General features: G+C 41.2%; 1 protein-coding gene across 2 annotated transcripts in view; it reads right to left on the bottom strand.

The window, feature by feature from the left end:
- The window catches only part of brsk2a (BR serine/threonine kinase 2a), a 192,579-nt gene extending 176,523 nt beyond the window's left edge, over nucleotides 1–16,056 (bottom strand). Inside the window, exons 1-2 of one of the 2 annotated variants that reach the window (XM_030731717.1) lie at nucleotides 15,943–16,056; nucleotides 15,705–15,805 (exon numbers count right to left, since the gene is read on the bottom strand). In XM_030731717.1, the coding sequence (XP_030587577.1) occupies nucleotides 15,705–15,798 (94 nt within the window). In that variant the 5' untranslated portion in view covers nucleotides 15,799–15,805; nucleotides 15,943–16,056. Of the gene's footprint in view, nucleotides 1–15,704 lie in introns of both variants that reach the window. The other variant, XM_030731718.1, reaches the window with a different exon arrangement.
- Nucleotides 16,057–19,084: the final 3,028 nt, after the last annotated feature.

Genomic DNA, 19,084 nt, shown 5'->3' with positions numbered 1-19,084 from the left:
CGCAGAGAAAATGGTGAGGGGAGTTTGAGGACAGGAAGAAGGAATTGGAAAGGCAGAAAAAAGGAGAAGTGGATGGAAATAAGAGAGGGGGTGGAGAGAGCGAGGAAGAAGTTGATAGAAAAAGCAAAGCAAGTGGTGCAGGAAAAAGCACCTTTGAAAATGGTTGATAAAACCCATTAAAAAGACTTCAGCTCTTAGTTCAGTCTCACCAGTGTGCTGGACTGAGAATGATATTACTGCAAGCTCGGGGAATATGGGAAACCCCTATTAAGGCAAAGCGGCCAGTGATTTTAATATGATGGGTATCATTTGCAATGTTTGGTTAGAAACATGTGAGCACTGAGGCATTTTGAAGCTATTACATGCCCAAATAAAATAATCATAGGCTAATGTGACTTGGTTTAATTAACTTGTTTTGCTAACTGGCTGAACCAATATAAATGCAGGCCATTATTTGTGTTATTATAATTGGGGTAATCACTCATCCAAATTATTAACATTTAAAGAACTTTTGAAGTTAAATATTGTCTTGTCATCAGCTTCTGCTTTGCAATTGTGGATGTTGGGCTGTGCCACACCAGATAATGTGGGTTATAAGATTTAATATGGACTGCAACATGATAAAGGCCTATATATCATATGACAAATATATGAAATCAAACAAGCTTGTTTCAAATTACAGGGTGAACAGTCAAATAGAGGCTTTAAACCTGCCCAGCAATGCACTCCACACCTAAATGAGGTGATACATCACTGAATAATTTGCTAAATATTTAACTGCTTGAATAAGTAGATGTTGAAAAGATTGAGAGCTAGTCTTACCAAATCTAATACTACTGCATCTAATTTCTAAAGAGAAAAGTATAAGGTTTCTATGTGACATTGTGTGAAATACAACAATGATTAAAAAAGAAACATCAATTTATTCATCAGTGTAGTCACACTGACTATGAAGAGTAAAACTGTGTCTCCTGAGCAGTAATAAGGTTAGCAGTCTCCCATGGGGGACAGCATGTTGAGGAGAAGAACCTGATGAAGGTTAAGCCCCACCGACCCCCACTTTAATCACTGTCATTAGCACCACAGGCAACTCCACTCTGACCCCATCACCTCAGGCCTTCAGAGATTAATCACATACAACCTATCACTGTTATATCTCTGCATATGTTTGCCCGCAGAGTACCAATGTGGTGTATCCATATCCATATGTGATGTACACTCTCTGTATGTGATTTTGGTGTTGCAGAGGTTTGCAGTGTGTGATTTTTTTTTGTTGTTCATTCATGTACAAATGTGTGATCTATGAACATGAAATTTTACACCTGCATCAGAACAAATATAAATTGACAAAATACAGCTAAAACTCAAACTGAATAGTAGCTGTATTTGAAATGAGGAACATTTGTTTGCTTTAGCCATTAAACTGAGACACACACACACCCACCCACACCCCTGGGAGACTGGTAATCACTTTGTGCTTATACACCACCAACTAGATGGAGGACCCTCGACTCCATCTCCACCAACCACGCTTAGCCTCTCGATAAGACATCACAGACTGCCTTGTGTGTGAGGGGCATGTAAAGGCAAGAGCAACATCAGGCTGAGAGCCTGGCTGAACCCGAACAGGCCTGATGCGAGTTCTGGGAATTGGTTAATGAATCGCTCCGTAGTCTGGACACATAACTTCGGGCTCCGGGAGAGGGCCTCGGTGAGCTCTTTGTACTCATCTCTCACCTCCATGCCCTCGTACATGGGACTTCTCATACGTGACATAAAAACTGCTGCAGCATAATTCACAGGGAACAAGAGCACTCCATTAAAGTGATCTTCAAATGGGGCAAGGGCAGCAGAGAGGATCTACTCCTAAAGTCAAACGAGACAGAGGGGGGTAAATTAACTACTTCTTCTAGACAAGTGGGAAAATTAAGCACATGAGGAATGAAGTGGTTTCTTAAAGATCAACATTCTTTTCACAACATTGGTTTGATATACAGTCTACAATCAACTGTACATGTTTTAGAGACGGGGCAGTGAGGTATCCATGTGCAGCTCAGCCTGTTTATAGCATGCTTAGAGCACAGAAAATGTGACTTTTAATTAAAAGGCCAGGCTGATTTAGCGCTACACTCAGTTAGAGACAGCAATAGAAAGAGAGAGGGTAATCAGGAATGAAGCACGAGAAGAGAGGAGACCCAGAGTAAAGCTAACACACACCCAGCCAACTGGCAGATCTCTCTCTCAGGTTTAATGAGGCTGATCTAGCCTGGACCCCTTCATCAGCTGGTACGATAAACTCTGGAATAACAAATCGTTACACAGGCTCAAATTTTGTCTGTATGCAGGTGTGCGCAAATGTATTCATGAGTCTGTCTGTCTCTCGTTTTGTTGTATCTGTCAGTGCTGACACACAGATACACACATACACTGAGCACCCTCCAGGTAAAGGTTAGAATATTTCATAAAGTCTCATTAAGGAGTGAATATAAGAGACTGAAGTATAATGACACTGCTGAAGACAGAGTAATAAATTCAGGTCCCTTGCAAGGCTAATCAGCTCAAGTTGTACAGACACATTCACAAGCTTAAGGGCATCGGAAACGTGAGTGAACAACATCAAGTAATAATGCAATACAGTTCTCACGGCTGTTTTATGCTGACAAACATACTAAATGCCAAGCACTGCAAAATATCAGACACATAAAAAAAAAAAAAACACTGTTAATGACTGATAATAAAATGTAAGAAGGTTCACATTAAAATTACACTCACTTTAGTCTTGTATCATTGTCCAATTACTATTACGGTCTTCCCTTGTGGTTTGTTACATGAAGTATGAGAATACATTCAGCTCAGATCAGTCTTTACAAGCAATTACCAGCACTGGCCCATAAAGCCAACACAGGGTATGTGTCTTTCATTAGATATACAGTGATAGCCTCAGTTCACATCAAATTAGCCCATTTACACACACACACACACACACACACACACGACTGGCTGTGAGTGTGATTTACTATTTTTAATGCTACAAATGGGGTTTTTGGTGTGTTACAGTGAGAGAGATGTGAAATCTGAGATAGAAAAAAAAAGGGGAAGGTGTAACTTTATAACAGTTAAAGCAATATGCAAGGCTAATCATATATACACAGATACAAAAATCATTGTGTATTAAGCCACAGCCACTATAGTGTGCAAAAATGAAAGCCTGCTGTCCTGTATGAGAATGTGGGGGGGGTTTTTCCCCATGCTTGCTTGTGTGTGTTAAATTTTATGTGCATATTATGTGCAGATTGGCAGGTATATACTGCAATGGGAGTATATGTAAAGATTTAATTGAATTCCTTCTGCTACTATGCAGGCCCACAGCTCTCTGGCTTATCCAGCCCTGAATTGCTGCCAGTGAGATCTAATCATGCTGCATGAAATGAGCCCTACCTGAGCAGAATGGCAGTACGAGGTCTGGAGGCTGCAGGGGAATACCTCCATTAGGCACAAAGTGAGGAAATGAGCAAGCAGGAAGAGGAAGGTTCAGAAAGGAAGACAGTGGCAAGAAATGTAGGGAAAGAGTGTCAGAGATACAGAAACACAGGAGAACAGGAATGAATTCTGAGGTTACAGTTGGAATGAATTTGGAGATTATAAGTGTCAGAAAGATAAGCTCAGCATTATAAATGAAAGCATTACTAGGCAAAAACAAAGTCATTACTATTTCCTTAAGTGGTTTGGTATAAATGCTCTGATTTAAACATTTCCCGAAAGAATAATCCAATGTTTTCTAAAGACACACAGTCAGCAGATGTTGATTATAGTCCTTTTTTTTCCCCTCTCTCTTCTTTTTTTTTTTTAACACACAAATCCAAAAGAAACTACTGCAGTCCACAAAAGCAGACAGGATAAGAGAGCATCACACACATACAAAAGTAACTGCCATAATGATTATAATAATGTACTCATGAGTCATGGGGAGCCACACGCCGACCTGCATATGTCGTCAGTTTTTCTACGACGCACAGCAGCGCGGGGCCAAATGGACATGAACACACTCTAGACTCACATTCATGCTGTCATTCCACAACCCAAAACAGCAGTGAGGACAGACAACACAGCTGACCAACCAAAATAACAATTTACTCAGGTTTGGCCACAATCATACCCTTGGCATGTGAAATTACACATGAAAAGTCTGTCTGTGTTGCTATGGCTACTGACTCATCACATCATAGCAGTGAGAAGACCAGGATTACATATATGTGCAAGTTACAAATACACAGACTGAAAGACTTTCCAATGCACCTTCACTGACAGTGAAGTTCTTGTTAGGTGAAATGGAGGACAGGATTGAAGAGTAGAGGAACAAGCCTCCTGAATATCCCACAGGCATGAAGAAGTGTTTGCATGTTTGTGTCCTCAGGCTCTGTACCAAAAGCAATCCTTCCTGCTGTGGATGCATTTCCACCAGTGATGTTGTAGAAGCTCTGCTGCAGCCATTCCTGTAGAAACTGAAAATCCTCCACAGTACCGCTGCACAGCACATTCCTGTGTGTGCGTGCGCTTGAGTTTGTGCATCATGTGCAACTGTGCATCAACGTGGTTGGTGTGCATGCTGGATTTGAATGATAATAGAGGCACTGACCCTGAGAGATGCTTTACTGCTGTGACTCTTTTTCTCACTCAGAAACTCGCTCCTTTGGTGAGGCTGTGCCCCCCTTCCTCTCTGTCTCTCTCATGTTCACCCCGTCCCATGAGTTACAGCTCTCAGACGCTGTTATGTATCGACAGAGAGCTTGTGAAATGGGAACACGCGGTGCACACTAAAGCTCCAGCAGTCAGACAACTCTACACACTCTCACATACACACACAGTGGCACAATACACAGCGGCAGCCACCGCAAAAATAATCTGCTCTTAGCAATGAATAAACAAAGCAGACTAGCTGGGACGAAGAGATGAAAAAGCCACCTACTTCGTTGCTTTTTTCAACAATTATTCCATAGACTGCTTAATTTGTAAGAAAAGAGTGTGAAAAAAGGAAAGTGAGACAGAAAGAAAGAAAAGCAAGTTCAGCTGGTGAGAAAGCAAATTTTTAACTTAAAAGATAGAAATGTAAAACTGACACCTACAAAAGTCATTCTTTTTTTTTTAACTGCATTCACGCATTTTATATGGCTTCTGTTTACTTTCATGAGGTTTTTAGCCTGTTGAAGCCAAAAGGAAACTGTTCACTTTGCAAAATAAATGTGAGTTTTAGAGTTAATAATCTAATTATACGAGAATTAATTTAATATTTCCAGTCAGGTCACATGAGAACATTAACAAAGGAGCAAGCAGTGCAGTGGAAATGATGCATAATAAATAGCGCCTAATCTTTGGTCTAATGCTGTACCCTATTAATTGGTATTAAATAATAATACATGGGGAAAGCAAAATTCTGATTGGTGCAATGTCCAAATAGGAGAGCTTTCTGGTGGTATTAAAAGATTTATTGTGAAATACTTTTACAAACTAGTACAGTACTGCAAGGCCAGCGATTTTGAGGAAAGTAGCACAGGATAAACCAACAATTTAGGCAAAAAGAGGGAAAAACACATTCAATGTATGAAATTTATCCTGTTAAACTATAGTAATAAAGTACTGACTTTCTCACTTAACATTTTTTGCAGCACTATGTTGTATAGAATATCATTTTTTACATAGGAATACCACTGTTTGGCTGCATTAATACTGTTATTTTAGTGTTTCTAAATAAGAGCAGTTTATTACTGTAAAGTATAATTACATGTTCTCACATGCATGAATTCAGTTTTGTCTTTTTCTTTGACTATGAGAAGATAACAGCATTGTCACAATTCCCCTACTCCTTGCACCATCATCATCATGAGAACAGTGCTATATTTAACATTTTAATAAGCACTCTGAAGATGAATACTGTCTGGACATGATTAATCCCTACAGAAGTCTGGTAGCCCATTGCCAGCTAAACACCACATCACACAACAATCAAAGTCTAAACACAAAATAACTGAAATAACCATCCCAGCACTTCTAAAGTAATAATTTGAACTTTATCATTTAACATGTCCATGAGTCTTTGAGCACACCAAAGAATAAATAATGCAAAAATGTTAAGTAGCTTGGTATTTTTTTTTTTTTAACTAAAGGGTATGTAAATATATAAGATAAGATAATCCTTTATTTGTCCCACATTGTGGGAAATTTACAGTGTTGCAAACAGCAAAGGAACAGTAGAACACTCAGGACAAAAACAAGAATAAATAATATATAAGACTGCGAGAAAAATACTAAAATACTCTACAATAAAAATCTCTATACATTTATATAAATTTTGTAAAAAATGAATGATTATTGCACATTTATTGCATTTGCATATGAACATTATTGCACTTGTTGTTTAGTTTAGGTGAAATGAGTAAAATAGCAACTAGTCTGCTGTGGGTCAGTGCTGGTTGTAGAGTCGGACAGCAGTAGGATGGAAGGACCTATGATAGCGCTCTCTTACACACTTCTGCTGAAGCAGTCGCTCACTGAAGGGGCTCCCCAGTGCTGCCACAGTCCCGTGCATGGGGTGGGAGTCGTTCCCCAGTATAGATGCCAGTTTTGCTTGCACCCCCTTGTCTCCCACCACCTGCACAGGGTCTAAGTGACATCCCAAGACAAAGCCAGCCGATGACTTTATTCAGTTTCTTCCTGACTGCTGTTGTGATGCTGGTAGTAGTATTATATAATAATATATTATGTAATAATATAGTATTCAACTATATACGAATGATAAATTACAGTTTCTGCGTTTTCCAAACAATTTGTTGCCGTGTTCTAGACTCACACTCATCTCACTGTAATCAGTTTTCATCGTAATTCGTAGTCATGACAGAGGATGTGACCTGGCAGCAGGCTCAAAGCACTGCTGTCTCTGATCGAGTGGCAACACAGAAGAAACGGTTTGTTTTGGCCGGACAACTGCGGTACACCTGTGATCCAGGCAATTATCAAACCAAACCTGTCCTCTTCCCTCTCTCAATAAATAACGGTCACCTTCATCTTTCACGCTGGGATAAAATGAGTTGAGGTAGTGAACATTGTGATAACTCTCTTAAGTCCGGCCAAGTGTTAGAAGTCAGTGTCAAAGAGACAAGAAGGCAGTGCAGGTTGCTGGTTTGTGACCAGTCATGCTCATCTAACCTAATCTCATTGAGGCCTGTCTGCTTCACCTCACATGCCAAGCCACGTCTCAGGTGTTTCGTGGACAACGTTGTGCTCCATAGCCTAAAGAGCTGACAACAGAGCGCGTGGTAGCAGAAACTCTGAATGCATCACAATTACCCTGCCCCTGCCATCTGGGATGCTCTTCACTCAGTAAATGAGCGCACAATTTCATTCATGTATTTTTTTTTTTTTTTTCTTGGAATGCAGTCCAAAGGGAGTTGCCAGCAGGTCTGTAAAAGCAAAGGCACCAGTTCATGCAATTTAAAAGTCATTCATTCAGTGTATTCATACTGGAAATTCAATTATACTTCAATAAGCAAAACTTTCCAAGCTAGCTGACCTTCCTAATGGCAAAGCATCCCTGGTGAATTGGCCAACTTCGCTAAACATAATCCTGAAACGACAAGCACAACTCTTTCATTTATCTTCACACTTGATTTTCAGTGTATTTATTTAACACACAAAGGCTTTTAGTGTGCATCTCATAATATTTGTTAGTTAGTTTAAGGTTGCAACATTTACAAAATTAACTCTATTAACAGGAACGCGTTTACATATACCACCTAACCCTTTCAGTGGGAAATATTAGCAAATGTGACAGTGCAAACATTTAAAATAATGCAACTTTGCAGCCTGCCTACTTAATGTTTGGAATCTTACAAAATGTTTCAAAGATTTCAAAAACTATTTAAATTCACATCCTGTAAAGCAGCACGTAAACTACATAAATGTGAGGTGTGTGTTTAAAAATGCTACAAAATTCAGTGCTCCACTCCTCTACTTTTTAATGGATAAGGTACAGCAGAACAGACAGCATTGGGGGATGAGGATGAGCACAGAGCTTCCCCCCTGATCTGAGGACAGCCTGCCAAGGCTAGCTGAGCTGACAGCAACTAAAGCCGAGGCTCCCCACATGTGCTAATCTCCCAGATTTAAATGGGAACACAGCACACAGCGCAGAGCACAGAGCAGGGCAAGCCGGTCTGATCCATGACCGTATGTCTGAGCACACGCACAAGCACACGACCAGCACACACATACACATGCAGCATTTCGTCAAACATTCATTCACAGGCTCTTTTCCAGAGGTATCCAGCGGCAAGGCAGATAAACAGAAACAAAGAAAAGCTTGCGAAAAGCAACAGAGGACTTTGCAGCACGACTGTTACGATGCTAACTTCAGGTTGCAGCCACTTATAAAGCTAGATAGTGAGAGGAATGAGAGCAACAGAGGCAGCACGAGAGACAGTAAGAGCAGAGAGTTAGAGAGCGAGTGTTCCCTTTATTTCTTCATGAGGGAAGACTGGGAACCAGCAAGAAGCAGGGAAACCATGACAACCAGACAGCCAACCTTGGCAACCAACCCAGCGTTCTCACAGTTAGAGCCAGACAGGCAGCTCAGCAAGGGTTAATCTGAACTGGGAGAGAGAGAGAGAGAGAGAGAGAGAGAGAGAGGAGAGAGAGAGAGAGAGAGAGAGAGAGAGAGAGAGAGAGAGAGAGAGAGAGAGAGAGAGAGAGAGAGAGAGAGAGAGAGACTGATTAAGCCAACTGCTGTGAGTCCAGACGTTTAATACATTATAGTGTGTCCTAAATGCCCCAAGTTGACAAAGAACAAAAGAGTAGGCGGCTGACTTGACTGGCTGAAAAGCTAACTGGCAGCATCAAACATGCACAGAGACTGGGGCTGGTACAGGGATGTTTAAAAGCCAAACAGCATGCATGTTTTCCTGAACGGTGACTTTGTTTGAACAGTGCAAACAAAGTCAAGTATAAATGTAACAATTTTCGCACCGTGAAAAGAGAAATTGTACGTTTCTGCTCGCATTGTCTGTGCTGCGCTGGAAAACTAGCAGTGTGAAATTCTAAATAGCGCGAGACGATAACACATTACACGAAACACAGAAGCGGGGTCCTCGGTGATAGGGAGAGAGATATGGACAGAGTGAAGAGATATTGTTTGCGTGGGTGTGTATGTGCCCCGCTATAACTCAGGGAAAACAGACCGTAGCATCATGTCGTCCTAACCTGATTCTCCATGCTATGTAATGTGGCAGAGAAATAGTGACAGCACATGCACTGAGTTAGGTTGTGACAGGATGTGATGGGGCCTGTCCAAAAAAATAAAACACATAAATAAACATGCTCATTCATGATCAGCCACAGAGAACATTCCAGCACTCCCACTCCTTATTCACTGTCCTCCCATTTAAAGACTTGAACCCTTTTCTGCTCTGGAGGTCAGCAATAGAGAGATGAAAATCAGGGAGGAGGGGAGAATAATGAAGAGAACAATCGATACTTTGCCTTAATTAATAACCTCCACTTCAGTCAGAACATTCAACACCGCTTCATGCTCTCTCAGTTCAAGGTTCCTCCTTCCCTTTGCCTTCTTTCCCCATTTCCCCACACCAGTTCTCCACCTCTTTCCTCATCATTAATCTCTGAAAATCGTTGGCTACATACATTCCTCCCAATCGATGCAATTCCACAGAGGTCTTGTCTGATTTACCACATGGCTGAATCCCTGTATGAATCTTGACTGGCCATGGGGAAAAGGGACAGAGAGGGAGAGAGATAGAGCGAGGAAGATGAGAGCACAGGCACATTAAATGACAGAGACCATCATCATTATATAACCTCAGCCAAAGACACAAAATGTGAAAAGACTACAGGCTCTGTTTGAGTTACTCAAAGAATTGTTTCTTTATGGACATCCTTAGACACACACACAAAAAAAAAAAAATGACCATAACACTGAAGCAACAGCACATAAATACACAATAAAATACATATTCTTATCAAGAATTTGACAAGCTAGGTATCAGATGAAACACACACACACACCTCCCATCGATTGAGACACATTTCAATACAGAGGGAGCAGGGCTTCAGCTTTAGCCAAACAGCTGAGACCAAGTAGGCTTGGCTTCCTGCTCTACAGCTCTGATCCAGCCTCCTAACACCAGGTGCTACCCAGCTGGGAGCAACAGAGTACAGCTTTTGGGTCAGGGCTTCTCTGACCTGAATCTTTGAACAGGTCCCTTGAAACATGGGCCTATCATTGCAGCCTTTCATTTATTTCCCCCTCACTCACCAATTTTAGGTCAAACCTGGCAACTTTTTTCTGGGTAATCTTGTGAACACAGGGGAGTAAGGCAGCTGTGTTTGAGGGTTTTTTTTTTTTTTTTTTACAATGGCAAGGAGGCTATACGTCACCAGCAGTACGAGTACCTGTTCCACTCACATGTGTAAGCACCCAAATGCATTTAGCTTCTGTGGATTTGCCAAGTGGCTTTTCATTGACAGCATTGACTGAACATATCCTGCTCACTTGTCATCATCAGGAATATCATGTGTTGTGAAACAGTATGGATCTATTTCACCTGACAGGAAATCATTGGGAGCGGCCAGTGATCTAAATCACAGGCTTAATAGCTATCAATCAATGTGGAATTAACGGTTTTACATTACCATGCAATGCACAAGTCTCCGAGAACAATTTGGGTAATATGTACATGTATGGATGCATGGATTTTCCTCCACCTCTCATACACAAAGATGCACAAACCCAAACCAGCACTGCAAACTGATATCTGCAGTAAGAGTTACAAACCAGTCAGCCCTTTGCTGACTCAAAAACAGCAAGAACAGCTAGATGCTGGCTTGAATCTCTTGTAAGCCCAGGGAACCCAAAACAAGAACTCTCCAGCACATAGATAAAAGCAAAGGGAGCTAAAGAGAGAAATAGAGCGCAAGACACAGCATCACACAGAGCTTTTTGTCAGCTGAACAGTCAATATGAAAGTCACTGAAGCACAAATTATTTCACTCTCTAGATGTCAACCAAAGAATCAAGGAGCCTACACATCAACCTTCATCGCTTAGCCTGTCAATATCCAAGTCTAGCACAAAAAAAAAACAACAACAACAAAAAAAAGAAACAGGGATTTACACTGGATTAGCATGCAATGTATTGCAGACAATAGGCCTCTATTTCACTAATCAACAGCCTTCAGGAACAAAGTAAAGGCAAAACAAGGCAGTGTTTTCCAACGCATTAGGGAACAGAGTGGTGATTCAGTCTGTCTTAAGTCAGTGCACTGGCAAAAATACAAATTAAACATATTCAGCTTTGTCAAACAAAGCTACAAGACGCTGAAATGCAGGAAGGCTGGGACTGCCAATGTGATGGAGACATTCAAGTTCTTCATTTTAATAAATGTTACCTCAGCCACTGTGGCACAGATTAGAGGCTCATAAAGCTAATATAGAATATCATGCAGCCTAACAGTGCATGGAGTTCAATTTAGTGTTTGATAGAAAGTAAAGCTGACTGGGAATTCTGAGATAGTGAATGTACACATACCAAATACTAATCCAGAACCTGCAATGCATATGCCTGCAGTCTTGAGATGAGGTTCCATCTCCTGTAGCTACCTATCATGGTTCTTGGGTCTTGGACACAGGGTTCTGGGTTTGGGATGCATGGGGTTTTTCCTGGTTTTGTATCTTTGTTCATCTTTGTGTTCTGGTTCTATATTCTGTATTGTTATTTAGCTTTCTGGATATGGTGTTATGTTTATGTTCCTGATGCTTATTCTGATCTTGTTTTCTGTGCCTTTTGTTCCCTGTTGTCCAGCTTGTGTGTCTTATTCCTGGTCTCAGTGTTAGTTATTTACTGTTTTATTTTGGTGACCTCTTGTCTCTTCTGCTTTGCTGAGTTCTACTTCCCCCGTCTCGTCATCTGATTAGTTTCAGCTGCTCTCCCACCTGTTGGCCTGTTCCCTCGTTATCTTCTGTGTTTATATATTGTCTTGCCTCATCCTTTGTTGTGTTCTCCCTCATGGCTGTGTCCTTCCTCTTAGTTTTGAAATATTTGCTCCTGATCTGCTTTATTTTGGGTTTAGTACAGGAAGTGCTCAGAAATAAAGTTGTTTTCGAGTTTATGTCTTGTCTTCCGAGTCCTGCATTTTGGGTCCACCTCCTGCCTGCCACACAGCCGGCCTTGACACTACCACATGCTTCCTGCCCTTGTCCTTCCATTACATTGCTACTAGAGGCAAAAGGACAACGCTTTAGAGAAGAAAGAGCAGTTACTCAGTTCCTCCATGGCAGATAAAATGAGACCACTTCATCCCTGTAGCTAACTGCAAAGACAGCACCGCAGCAAACTTGGATGTGAAAGACAGAGTTTAATTGAGTATCTGTTTAGGCTTTTTTTTTTTTTTTTTTTTTTTTTTTAAAGAGCACATTTTTTTTGGTTGATGTAAACAACATACATATAAGAAAAGGTTGAAAAACTCCAATTTATATTTAGCATCAGTAATGTTCATGCATAATAACATATTAAGTAGCCATGTGTCCATGTTGCTTATGCTAATTAGCCATGTGGAGCTCTTATTGATTTAATCTGTTGACCCTGTAATGTTTAAAGATTGTTCATGTAAAGAGTGAACCATAGTTGCATAAAAGGCTGTTTGTCTTTCATGATCAAACCAGGATGTATGGTCATGCCTACTTTCTTCTTACTCACCGCTCATACAGAATGAACAAAACTGTGGATTTTAAGAACTGTTACATCCATAGAACCTATGCAGAAGTCCTGTAGACACAGTACACTGACCAGGTTTTGCCACATAAGCATAGTAACACTGATTCTTGCTTGGAAATGGATCCCATACTTTTGATGCTTCAGCCCCAATGAGGGCACTCAACATCTCAAGACTTGCTTCAGGCCCCTCTGTACAAGAAATAGTTATACACATGGTCCACAGATACTGAGCAAAACAGTAAACACTCTTGGTCTGTTGTGACAAGGGCAAAATGAACATCCTGCATCCCACTATTTATACTATGAGTGCATCACTGAAAAATGTGACTTGTCTTTCGCAAGTTGCACAGTGGCATGAAGGTGAAGTTACAAAGCCAGAGTGGGATGGTACCTTTGGGCCACGTGAGTGTGAGTGTAAGAGCTGACGGGGCTTTAGCTGCGTAGAGGATTAGATCAGAAAGCCAAACCAGAACCACCGTGGTGCCCGTGTGCATGTATGTGTATGTGTCAGGACAAGGCCTAATCACTTAATGAACACGGAACAGCACAACTCTTCTGAGCAGGATGTCCAGATCTACCACAGGGCTTCCGCTTTCTCCCCTCCAATAATAACAGCCAACCATAGCCTGGGAAACCTCACAGGGGACTAAGCTCATTGGACAGTCTCAGCTGCCACTCATGGTTGAGGCCAGTCCGTTGGGTGCACCCAGTTGCCAGGCCAACCCTTTCCACGGGGGCCTGGGAAAAAGATCTGACAGATTAACAAATGGTAAACGGGAGAATGGGATATTAGGCAGTGTCGTTAATCTGAATAGGTTTGGCGTGGGCTAGCACCACAGATGCCAATAAGCAAATGAATTTTCTAACACAGAACATGCACAAACACATAACACTGGGCCTGGTTATTTCACTGCATATGAGCCCCAAAATGTAATTGAAAAACCAGAGCAAAAGCATTCAAACTAAATGACTGTTATTCAATTAGAAATGTCTTTCTGCCTGAAACATTTAAAGCTTGTGCACATACATCTGACTTCTGAGAGCAGCAAGAAATGCATTGAAATCTGCCCCAGCAGGCACGTAAATATACACTGTGCCACAGAGGTTCTCAGAGACACCATGTGATTAAATATCCAACCATAGACCCAGCTCTGTACCATCATAAACACAAATTAAAGATTCTTGAGAACTATTTAAAAGCGAGGTAGCGGTTCCTGTAAACAAAAATGATTTTAAAAAATTAATTAATTATATATATATATATATATATATATATATATATATATATATATATATATATATATATATATATATATATATATATGTATGTATGTATGTATGTATGTATGTATGTATGTATGTATGTATGTATGTATGTATGTGTGTGTGTGTGTGTGTGTGTGTGTGTGTATGTGTGTGTCAGGAGAATGTGAAGACTGCATTTATTATCAGGTTGTTTTGAAAAATCAACTGGTGCATAACCTGCAACTTTAACTTCTATTAATAGATCATATTGTAATCCCTAGGCATTACACCACTAGTTAAACTTTTTTGAATTTAACTGTGGGTTTCATGGTGTGAAACATATGTATTTAAAACATCTTCTACAGTTAACGAGAGGTTATGAGGCAAATACACAATCCAAGTGAGACCTGAAGACCCCCCCCCCAAAAAAAAAAAAAAAAAATTAATGAACAGTGAGCACTGGTCAGGTGACTAAGTAATCATTTCAAGAAAGCATACTGTCTGAGCACGCACAAACGTTTACACATACACACAGGGTTGCTCAGCATGACCAGCTGGACGGGCTAGGGGAACTAACGCCTATTGTAGCCATTTTAGACAACAGATGGGAGGAAAATCTATGGAGAGACAGTTAACAAGAAGACGAAAAAGTCTCACTCGCTCTCTCATTCTAAGGGCTGGTGAGCTTACAGAGCATGCTGCATCAGTCCTGCTATTTCTGCCTACACAGGGCTGCGCCTGCTTCTCCTTCTGCACAGCTCCACTGGCTGCATGTACTTGATCACAGAAGATTCTCATGGTTCAATCAGCAGTCCTGGCAACAGGGCTGAGCTACTGTCTTGTAGGCTAATCATCACCTAAAAGAGCATGAAATGTTGTGGAATTAAGACTTATTAACTGGAAAATACACGTGCCATGCAACTTTAGAAACTGCAGTGTCATTGCTGTCTAGGCTGAGATAAAGCATGTGCCTCTTATGGGAAGCCCAGATGCATCTCCTGACTGGTGTGTATGAATATACATTAGTGTAGCTCTTATTTCCCAGCTCTGTGAACAGCTTATCTGTCAAGGTGGGACATGTTACTCCGTAACGGAGGAAACCCACGTATTGCAGCCAGAGCCTATAGGAGAAACGCCTGCCTCCCTTGCGTGCCTGCGGACTAAGAATAGATCAATGTATCAGGCAAATCGGGATTAACGGGCGTTGTGCTCCAATCACAGAGCACACACATACACACAACCGCACACACACACACACACACACACACACACACACACACACACACACACACAAACACAGACGGGAGCCAAAACACCAAAAGTTCATTTTCGTTCCCCATCACACTGTCATCATTTCTGGTGCTGGACGGTTTCCACGCTGCTGCTACTTGATTCACATGCACACAGTCCAACGCCAACGCACAGGCAATAAAACAATGTAAAGCAACATCCCCGAAATCCCTCCTGGTCCCACTGTGTGAACAATCATTATGTCAGATCACTGGCGAAAAAAAAAACAAACCCTCCAAATTCCCCACAAGGCTGGGCAGGTGTTTGTAACTAAGCGGTTAGTTATTTATCACCTGCAGACACCCAGCCGGCCAAATTTCAACTCGCTGCGGAGCGCTCTGAAAATAAATTGTGCAATTAAAGGGGATGCCGTGAGCAAGCTGTCCCAACTAACCTGTCTGTCCTTTTCCAAGCGTCTTCTCCAAACGGTAAGGTCCCACGTAATTGGCGTGTTGGGCAACGCTGTTGTCTTTACCGGATGATGACATGTCGAATCTGTGTGAAAATTAGACACTTTATAATAAAGCGCAGGCAATTAAAGAGTCCTGGCAGGAGGTCCAAGCCGCCGTTGTCTCTCTTTTAACTCCACAGCCTCTTGTCTTCCTCTCGCTCTCTGACTCTCTTTTCCCTACCTCACTCGCGGTTAGAGGAGGTGAGGCTCTCTTTTTCTCTCCTCTTTTCTCCTATCGCTGCAGACGATCCGCAAGTGCCTTGAATATCATTGTGGGTGAAAGCTGCGCTGCCGCTGTGCGTCTGTGGGAGGTGCTGCCGAGTCCTGATAGATGATTGACAGCGGATCAAACCAACCAGAGCACCGAATACCCTCTCGTGCCGCCCCGTTTCTTGTTGCTGGAGCATTTTTGTTTTTTTTCCAGAAGAGTTGCAGGTTGTGAGCTTAAGAGTTTAAGCACTCCTGAACAGTTCAAAAATAAGTGCACAGTAAAACTGAAAGCATAAGTTGTACAGTTAAATGGATGAACCCATCAACTGGAGCCTTTTTAAAAAAATAAAATCAAATAGCTGAAGATGTGTTACGATGAAGACAATTACTGTTAAAGATCTTCTCCAGCTAATCTATTGCTTAGTTCAAAAGTTAAGTCATCAAATTTTTTTACATTTTTTAAAAAGATATTAAGAATATTTTTAAAAAAAATTTTAATTGCTTTCAAGTCTTTACGTCACAGGTCACAATATGACACTTGCGCGTGCACATTTTAAATTCAGCTTTAAGGTAAGCGCTGAGAACCTTTCCACCTTTGGCAGATGAATGAGATCATTTTGTCAGCTGCACAATGAAGTCGAAATATCCGAGTGAAATAACACTTAGCGAGGCGCATCTTGACAGTGCAGAGGGACGTAAAAAACGTGTATTTTTTATTTTTTTATTTTTATTTTTTTAAATCTTCTGTTGTGTTTTACCTTTTCTCACAAGCGGCCCAGTGCATGAGTTACACTGATGTTAGATTAAAGCTTAATTTGAATTCATTTGGGGGGTGATTTAAACACAAATTTATTTATGAATATTCAAACTGAGCATAATGTGTGTGTGTGTGTGTGTGTGTGTGGGGGGGGGGGGGGGGGGGGGTCATAAAACTAGATTTTAAGACTTCAGTGGTGAAAATTCCCTAATGATGCTGAAATTAATCAAAATAACAAAAGCAGCTGTCATGCAGTGAACCTGAGTTGTTTTTTTTTGTTTGTTTGCTGAGACTGTTGCACATTTGCCTTATCCAGTCTTGTGGACAGTAAAGGCTGAATTAAAATGAAATGCTGAAGCTACACCACAATTAGTCCAAACAGCATCTCTCATGAGAAATCGTTACAGCGCTGATAAATATTTATACTGACTTTATTAACTGAAGAGCTATTAATGCAGCTAAAACCACAGTGCAGGAGTTTCTTGTCTCTGCCTCCCCTTCTTCCCTTTTTTCAGTGTCCTTTCTCTCCTTTCATACGTTTTTTTTTTCTTTCACAAGCACACATACACGACATGCAACACACACCCGCACAGTGAGGTGAGTGTGTGCAGCAGTGGGAGAGTGTGTTGGCCCTGTGATTCATTTCACACCCCACTGGTCTGAGACCTGTGACTGTGGCTCTGGCCTCTGTCTGTTCCTCACACCCTGAGAGAGTACAGGTGTCAGGGGACACATGCAGGAGAAACACACGCACATATATTCATGCACACGCACAAACACACAGCATGACCTCTAGTTCCTTTTTTTTTTTTTTTTTTTTTTTACAAAACAAGGTTGAGAAGGTTGCTGAAATATTAAGCAGCAAGAATTGCATCAACACCACACTGGAGGTTACTTCAAAGATGAGGATATTCCAGAAAGATTCACAGGCTTTCCTCAGAATATCCTCAATAATGCAGACTCTACTGAATCATGGTCACTGCATTTTAATTATTTACTCCATGCAGAATTAAATTGTTGCATTGCTTTATCTTTGCATTAATCTGACCTTAAAACAGACCTGTTATTGTTTTGTTTTTTCTACACATATTCTACATTTTTTTATATACTTTTAGAGGATGGATGCTCATACTAAACACAGGCAAAATTTCATATAAGGGGGCCAGCATATCTACAAGTAACTCTGTGAGTTAAAAATAAATAAATAAATAAATAACTCAGGCTTCAGACTTCTGTAACCTCTCAGTTTTCTTTTTCCTTGGTTTTACACCATGTCATTGATAGGTTGCATCGTTAATATGGTCACCTCAGGCACACAGCTCAGGCACCCCTCCCCTGCTCTTCAAACTCTGTTTGGACGAAACAGCCAATCAGAAGAAAGTTGGCTTAAAGGGAGGGGGAAGGTTGCAGGATGAACCGAGCAGCTGCGCCAAGGCCCAGTACAAGACAAATAAGGATTATTTTGAATTGTAAATCGTGCAAAGCTACTTTATTAGAGTAACAATTAAAACATGGAGCTAGAAATGAACAGAATAGGTTCTTCTTAATCTTCGATCAGATTACATTTTTTTTATTTTAGAGACAGATAAAAACCAAATGAGAAAATAATATTTTTCATGCTATCAATTCCTTATATAGGAGACAATGTTTTGCAACTAGCAAATTATTCCTCCTCACTTTCCATTCATGAGGCCAAGTTTACAATCTGCACATGCCCCAGTTAAATGCCTTTGAGGTCTATGTTGAGAATGTGTGCTGTATCCCCTGATGCCCTTCACCACACTGGGAGCCAGGTTTGTGCGAGGAGGTGTGACCCAAAGTGTCACCCACGTGACCGTGCGGCACCAGGTGGACAGGGTATGTGATGTCAACGCCAGGTGCCAGGTGGGCTCCATTTCAATAATGCATCATGCCCAGCACTGGCAGGCGCACCACTTTGAAGTGTTCCAGAAACATCTGTAGCCTGAGTTTTTAATCACCTTCCCTGTACCTCCCTGCTTCCTATCAGTCCGTCTCCACTCCTTCACAACCCACACCCTCCCACCCCCCTTTTCTGCACACAAATTAATGATGAGTTTTCTTAGCTTCTGTTTGAGTTTTTGCATTAGCGTTCATGTGCAAACGTGTTTATGTGCATATTTACATGCGTTAACACACAGAGCCACCAAGCTGCAAAATCCAATCAGAAGGATAAACAAAATTCAGAAAGAGCTTCTTGTCTTCTGGATGTTTGCTGAATATTCAGTGAGGCAAGAATTATCAAAGAGTTGTGTTAGATAACACAAATTTACCAACGGCCAAAAAGCAAGCGGCTGCAATTGCAGGCTCCAACACTCCACAGTATGTGCATACTAAT

The sequence above is a fragment of the Archocentrus centrarchus genome, chromosome 6 (genome assembly GCF_007364275.1).
Source record: "Archocentrus centrarchus isolate MPI-CPG fArcCen1 chromosome 6, fArcCen1, whole genome shotgun sequence".
NCBI lineage: Eukaryota > Metazoa > Chordata > Actinopteri > Cichliformes > Cichlidae > Archocentrus > Archocentrus centrarchus.
Note: the sequence above shows the minus strand (reverse complement) of the source record. Positions and strands in the feature narration are given on the sequence as shown.